At 32.4% G+C, this 7,985-nt stretch overlaps 1 protein-coding gene across 2 annotated transcripts; it reads right to left on the bottom strand.

Moving 5' to 3' along the window:
- Nucleotides 1–2,439: 2,439 nt before the first annotated feature.
- Nucleotides 2,440–7,337, bottom strand: LOC130943533 (uncharacterized). Of its 2 annotated transcripts, none has more exons than XM_057871448.1 (8): nt 7,119–7,337; nt 5,393–6,634; nt 5,214–5,304; nt 4,937–5,094; nt 4,796–4,847; nt 4,407–4,486; nt 4,186–4,279; nt 2,440–3,997 (listed from the first exon to the last, which is right to left on the bottom strand). In XM_057871448.1, the coding sequence occupies exons 2-8, from the start codon at nt 6,506–6,508 to the stop codon at nt 3,468–3,470; spliced, it is 2,121 nt and encodes a 706-aa protein (XP_057727431.1). In that variant the 5' UTR covers nt 6,509–6,634; nt 7,119–7,337; the 3' UTR covers nt 2,440–3,467. The 2 variants fall into 2 exon arrangements, with proteins under 2 accessions (XP_057727431.1, XP_057727432.1); XM_057871449.1 differs by having other exon boundaries at nt 5,393–6,438; nt 7,119–7,233.
- Nucleotides 7,338–7,985: the final 648 nt, after the last annotated feature.

Genomic DNA, 7,985 nt, shown 5'->3' with positions numbered 1-7,985 from the left:
GGAGCGTTTAAGGATGAATTCAATATCTTAAATATTATTTTTATATAAAAATATTTTTATGTAATTAATAATTTTTTTATTAAATTTTATTGTAATGACCTCGCATGATTTGATAATTTTTTAAGAGTTTAAACTTTAATATGCAGTATAAATTCTTCTGCATGACATTAATCATATCCATTCTCATTATTTATAATATGCATAAAAAATAATTATTTTTATTTTTGTAACAACTTATAGTTAAAATTAAAAATCTTAAACCCTAATTGACTATAGTTGAATTCGCATTCCTTTGGAATATAGACTAACTCTTTAGTCATATGTTGTAATTTTGACTGGTTTTTCACTGGCTAATTATATAAAAATTGGTCTTATTATTACTTTTTTTTTTTATTACACATCGCTGTTTTGTTTTGTCCTAGCATGATGGTAACTTCAATTCATATATTTTTATCAAACAAACATCAAAAGACACTTGATGGAGATAGATCATAAGAATAATATATAATTAGAGATTCATAATCAATCCCAAAACATTTCATTAAAGTGGTAGTCATTTTTTAATATTAAAGTAGCAATTAAAAAATGAAGTAACTACAATCATGATGTGTATCACATAGAAAGCTAGGACAAATTGTTACATGTTTCTTTGTCGGGTGCGTGTAATTTTTTATTCAAAACAAATCTCTCTATGAAGTTAATCCAAAGTCATGCTTTTTGTTCTTTCCTCCGTCGGTTAGGCTGTGTTTGTTGGAAGAAAAAAGTAGACAAAAAAAAATATTTTTTATTATTTGGTTAAAAAAATTTAAAAAATTAGTAAAATTTATTATTTTTTAATATTTAAAAAAATAAAAAAATTAATTCTTTTTTTTATTTCTAATATTATTCTTTTATTTTTTAATATATTTTATAATATAAAAATAAAATTATTTTTTTATAATATTTTTTTATTTTTTTTTAAACATATTTAAAAAAAATAAAAATTTATTCTATTTTTTTATTTTATTTTTATTTCTTTTTTTTCAACCAAACATAGGCTTAACGCACCTTTTAGCTTTGGTTCTCTGCTCCGATATTCATAGGTGGGTAACACTCTCTACTAGCCCGATTGGCCTAATCATAATAGGTTAGGGATTCTTAATAGGTATGTCTCATAATTTTTATAAAGGTGAGTTTTAATTATATATTTCATTTTAAAATATAAAAATGATAGTTAAAAAATTGGTTAATAATAAAAATCTTGCATGTGAGTTATAAATATTTTAAATTATCATAAAAAATATTATTAAAAATAAAAAATATTATTATTTTATAAATATATACCTACAAAATACTTAAATCTTACTAATAATACCTCCTATCGTTTCTCTAATCATAAAAGGAAAATTTGACACACGTAAACACATGCGCGAATAATCCCATTCAAATTGTTTCAAGTGCTATAACTTCAATAATTTTTAATAATATTTTTGAGTTTTAGTGATATGAATGTAAAATGTATATCCGCCAAAAAAATTAGTCTGATTAGGCTACATTTAAATATTATTTCTAAAAGATAGAGATAAAAAAATACATATTGTATTTCTTAGATATAAAAACAAATTATTTTTTAAAACTTTGTAATTTTTCTATTTTTATTTTAAAAATAAAATTTAAATATAACCTTTTAAAAGTTATTTTAGCTATTACCGATTTTGATGTAAAAAGAAAATCTTAACTATTGATTGTGAACATATTAAAGCCCAATTATTAGATTATAGTAGAAGGCTAATAACATGAATCCAAAAATCAATCATTCATTTTTATTAATTTTTTCTCTCTCTAGGGTCTACATATGCGCTCATGGTGTCCATTACCATGTGGTTTACTGGTTTTTGCTTTATATAGTTTTGTAAGGAGGGTTCATTGATATGATTTTGTTTTGTTTCTTCTCCAAACAATAATAATAAATGCTTTTGGCATGAAACCGCTTTATGATTAGAAGATTGGATTAGATGCTATATTCTCCAATGAGCATATCATGTTTTAAAATACTTTCTAGCACAATTATAAGTAAAAAGATATTTCTGTTGGAAAATTGATATCATTGATTAAAAAAGTTATTTGAATGCATAAACCTTAATCTTCAGTTCTCATCTAAGAAACAGTAACTAGAGTGTAATGAAAGAAATAACCAATTATAACTACATTCCACGTGAGTGTCACATATTCCTGTTTCCAATAACATAAAACATATTCCTTTTTGTTCAAAATTGCATGGTTCATAATTAAAATTGGAATGCACTGTCACCACTCACTATCTTCTGCTTCATTCCTTGCTAATAAAAACGTTAATGTCATTCCATACTTCAATCCAAACATGATTCAAATAATTGGAACCGCAAAAGATAAAAGGGACTAGCTCTTGTTCTCAACCACAAACAATTAACCTATGTGCACCAATAACACTTTATATTAGTAGGTAATATTACCCTTTTGATTTCAAGTAACTGTTGTTTGCTTTTCACAAAATTCCAATTTATTTTGTGAAACAAAAAGAGAGCAAATGTACAAAGAGCTTTCTTTCTGGTTTACCACTGTTTCCATTCATAAATCGAAGGCAACAAAATTTTACTTACATAGTATATATCCCTCAAAACACCAAAATGGTAATACAATTTGGAAAAGGATAAGATCCTAATGAAAGGTGATCTCAGCCTAAAATTGAGATGATGATGATGATATACAGAAATATTTCTTTGTTAGCAATGATTTTTTGTTAGAGCATTGAAGCAGCTTCCAAAGGCTTGGAGCCACTAAATGCAGCAATAATTAGATTGGTTGTTGTATGTATTGTTTGTATCACCGGAGAGCGCAAAAGGCACCGATGTCCAATTCCGGCGGCCCCACCAGGAGATCGACGGCCACATTGGCAGACAAAGAGATCCAATTAGTTAGCCCTGCCAATAATGTAATGATGAAAACACATAGCTCTCTCTCTGCTAAATGGCAATTTTGCTCAAGGTTAACCTCAATCAGCAGTGCTTGAATCTCCTCCACTCATCGTAGCAAGCATGGAGTGTTGTGAAGGCCCCACAGTCCTTTCAACATAATCAAAATAATATCTGATAGGACCCCCTTCCAAGCTTCTAACACATGAATTTGCATCTCCTTTAGGGGCCAGCAGATTCTAGACTTTCAAAAGGCAATGTAACTTGGCAACTTGCTAAATTCCAGCAACATTACATTTTTGAACCACAGTAATGTAACCACTTGTCACTGTTCAACCAGCGATACCAATGTGAAGGGGGCCCCTCCAAAAGCCAAAGTTCCTCTAATTCATGCTTAGGCTTTGACTTTGACATGCTATCTCACAGTTGCTGCCAAAGTCAACATCACTCTCAACTCCCAACAACATCAGCACCATGTAATTTTCCGAGGACAGCTTGCTTATGCCAAGGAAAATTCACCTCCCCCTCCCCCCCTTCTCAAACGGGTACGGGTAATCCGTAATTGTGGAATGTCTTTATCCGACCGTCCCAGCCTGCAGTCACAATGACCATCCCCCATGCATGAGAACGAGAGGTACTCCTGCATGAAGATTTCAAGAACCTGTACTCGGATTTAAGCATTGTAGATGTTTTTGCCTTGGAGCTAGAAATTGGAAGCTTCTCCTCTGGCCAAGTTGCAGATCCCTTAGGCAAAGCCTCCAAGAAATACTCTTGACCCAGGGAGAATGAAGCAGGTGGGTTAAGATGTACAGATTCGGGTGAAGTTTTATCTAGGACATTCCATTGGTGTTCATTTTCCATGGTCTGAGGTTTCAAACCTTGCCAAGGCACTGCAATGGAAGCGTTTGAGAAAAACCGCTCAGAAGACCAAATCTTCTTAGCTTTCATGGGAATAGACTCCTCCTGACTAACATTCCACATATATACATTAGAATCCTCGGATGCTGATAATATATGTTTGCCATCAGAAGTGAAAGATGCACTCATTGGGCTCCCTGTGCCTACGCCTACAGAAACAGAACAAGAATTTTAGAAACATAATATGAAATAAAATGCAAATTAGAGGAATGTACCAATAATTGCTAAACCAATAAAATGCCAGAACAATAACTAAACAAAATCCTAAAAGAATGTGCAGATGTACAGATCCAAGAACAATTCTTTGTAAAGCATAAGAATAAGATAACGAACATACTCTTGTATTTGCCAATCACATTAAGCCCGTCAAGGATTCTAACTTGTGAATCCGCACAGGTAACCATAACTTTGTTACAATCTTGCGGAAAAAACTGAAACAAATAAAATATAATCAGTTAGCCAAATAAAGTGTAGCTTATATAGAACAGCAAAAAATGAATGGGAATCAAGCCAAAATTATTCATTTGATGCAAGAAGCCAAAAAAAAAGAGAAAATACCTGAAAGCCTGTTATCCCTCTTCCAGTAAATTTCTTTTTAGCAAGTAAACATACTTGGGAATCCAACTGCAACTGATTATCTGCTTCAAGCAAAAGATGAAACACAAGCAATGAGTACCTAGCTAAAGTGTTTAAGTGATTACAATGGAGCCGTTGACATTCACATCCAATCATAACCAGTTTGTCCATGATTATATGTCATCGTTATTCTAAAGAAAAAATATTTATTTCAAGCATGTGCAGAATGTAGGTCCACCAAGCCACCTATCAATCACCCATCCACCATGGCACAATAACAATTTGAATCCTAATTATATGAGATATTATGAAATCTACTAAATGACATCTAAGTAGTCTAACTAGAGGAAAATATATCCAAAGAATTATACCTGATACATTATAAAATCGACAATTTCCTGCCATGGACCCAATAATCCCTCCCTGTATAAAGCAGGTAATTCATGTCAATATTTTCTATATAGTATTTCCTTCCATAGAAGAAAGCATGTAAAAAGAAAGAGTTGCTCTACCTGGCCATCGGGTCGATAACATACTGCCGTTACTATATCTCTAATGTCAGTCCAATCTATGACACGACAATCAGGAATCGTCCAGATGCGCACTTTTCCATCTATAGATCCACTAATGAAATAATTATCATCTACGGGATTGAATTGTACGCATGTCACTACAAAACATTATCAAATAACAAAAAGAAACATAAGAAAATTTTGAAGTAATAAGAACAAATTAAGATAAATGGTTCAACAATGCCAAAAATCAGAACAGAATTGTAGTAATGCACACCATAATTACTGTGTGGGAAAACTTTCAAGCAATTATCGGATTTCACTTGCCACAGACGGACAGTTTTGTCAACGGATGATGAGAGAAGATACTGCATCAAAAAGATGAACCAAATCAATTTTCATACGCAAGCGAATGCCTTTTTTGCTAGAAAACAAAAATTTTTGACATTCACTCACATTATTCTTTGACCAGGAGAGATCCAATACTTCACCTCTATGCCCATAGAACTCATGCAATGGTTTCTCCAACAACCTGAAGATCTTAGGAGGGAAAATGATACATGCTGAATCTTGTGTTTTTCTCATGCTCTTCAGTTTGTTGATTTTCTCCTTGTCCATAAACAGAGGTTTCAATTCAGAGAGATTATTCACTGTAAAGTAAAGGGAGGATGGGTCAATTTCTGAAATGTCAATTTCATTAGACATATCCTCCTCAATCACTTGCCACAAGCGCACAACTCCATCTTCACTGCCACTTGCAAGATACTGGCCATCAGGACTAAATTTCATTGTCGAAATAGAACCTTCATGCGCTTTGATATCTTGTCTCATGTAAAGAGCAGATAATTCCTTCATTTGCTTCTTGCATTGCCGAACCTTAACTCTCTGAAGCCTACATCCTGAGTCAAAACCATTATCACCTTGATTATCAAGCATACATGTAAATGACCGCAATCTTCTGAGCCAACTCCTTTTATTCCCATTCGTCTGCCAAGAAGGAGTTACCCCAGAGGGTTTCTCAGAATCATCAGGTTCCCCTGTATTCGCCAACCGATCCAGAACCACATCCCTACCATCCCTCATATTCCTCTGTTCCCCCTTTGGATCCACATTACACTCAACGCTCTTGTCTGAATTCTTGTCTTGGCACAGCAAGTTCTCCTCCAAACCATACTCCTTTGAAGAATCAATACTGGAAAAACAAGACATAGAGGACCGACTCGAACAGAACTCCTCTTCAAAACCATCACAAGTTCTAGTCACAGCCCCACTACTATACTCCACTCTATCCCTCACCTCTTCCTGCTCAACAACACCGACCACATCCACTGAATTCTCAATCCCATTCACACTCAGTCCCATCTTCTTCATAAACTTGCCCCTACGCTCTCGAACACTCCTGGGGCTCCGAATCCACACATCATAGTCAAAGCCATCCAATCCTATTCTTCCATTGGAAGTAGATTTGATGTCAAGGGTGTCAGTTCCATCAGATACTGAATCTGCAATGGACACAACATCTTCTTGAGCATCAAAAAACCGACATTCTTCGAATTCGCTAAAGCTACCCATAATTCTTCAAGTTCAACCCATGAAATAGCTAGCCACCACTCAAAAAAGCAACATATGTTCTGGGAATGCGTCAAAATTCAATCTTTTTCCTTTTTATTCGGACGAAGAAGCCACCCAGGTGATAATCTATATATATATATATACACACAAAAAAAAACAAATAAAAAAAAGCACAAAAACCAATATTAACCAGCATAAACATTATAAACTAAACCACGCAAAGATGAGAATAATATATAATAAGAAGAAAACAGAAACCGAGAGATTCCACATAGATCCCAATCCAAACCCACTGAACCTGGTCCTTCAAAGTAACCACTAACAAGCATTCCACAATTACGATAGAAAAAAGAAAAAAAACACTACCAACAACTCAAAAATCAAAACAATAATAAACATTTAAAGAAAAAATCAGACGCACGCGCACACGAAGAGAAATTCAAAATGAACTCACAGAGAAGAAAGGGTAGAAACTGAAAGTACGTCAAAATCCAACAAAGATAATAGAAGTGGATGGAAGTGAAAATAAAAAAAAATAAAAAAATAGGGGAATTGAGAGAGGAAAGTGTAACGTTTAAAGGGAAGTGATGAAATAGGAGCAATAACTTACATGGTTACATGGGGTGGATGGTGATCAGAAAAAGATCAAAACTTTGGAAGTTGAGAGAGTGGAAGATCAATGGAATATCGGAGTGTCCGAAGAGGATGCAAAAATGGAGAAGGGAGAGAGCACTTTGAGCGAAAGCCAAAATCACAAATGATTCAATATATTTATAGAATTTTTATTTTTTACACAGTATACAAAAAACTTTACTATGCATCACTATTCCAGCATGATACTGTCAAATCTAATTTTAGTATATTGTAAAAAAAAAATATTTTTTAAAAGAATTTTTTTGGTTGTACGTGTAAAATAGGTCTATTTATAATTATCTCAATTTTTTACTAAAATTAAACTTCTTTAAGATTTTGATAAAAATTATTTTTAGTGATCTGTAGAATTTTTTTTTTATATAGAATGATCTGTAGAAGATTTTGTTTGAATGGATTTTTCATTTATTTTTTGAGTTTCTATTTGTAATAACAATAACTTATAGGTAGAAACTCAAGTGCAGTGATTTCACGTGAAGTTGATACCTAAGAGTCGTTAGATGATTTGACTGATTTGACTAAATTTTCATCTAACGGTTCTCAAATATCAATTTTACGTGAAATCGACTTCACCTGAATTTTTACCTAATTTATAATAAAGTTAAGTGAATAAATTTTTTTTATAATTTTTTATATTTTCTACTTCTAATTATTCTGCAGTAAAAGTTTAAACACGCATGATGTGTTTTTGTATTTATTCATTTAGTTGTTTAAATAAATTTATATTTTCACTTTCTTTATACTTTGAACTAGTTAGCAAATTTAGTGACATGAACACTCTTTAAATAATAAATACGTAAAAATGTATAAGTTTTAAGTTAAGCAT

Source organism: Arachis stenosperma, chromosome 8 (genome assembly GCF_014773155.1).
Source record: "Arachis stenosperma cultivar V10309 chromosome 8, arast.V10309.gnm1.PFL2, whole genome shotgun sequence".
Classification (NCBI taxonomy): domain Eukaryota; kingdom Viridiplantae; phylum Streptophyta; class Magnoliopsida; order Fabales; family Fabaceae; genus Arachis; species Arachis stenosperma.
The sequence above is the reverse complement of the archived record's forward strand: the minus strand, read 5'-3'. Positions and strand labels throughout refer to the sequence as shown.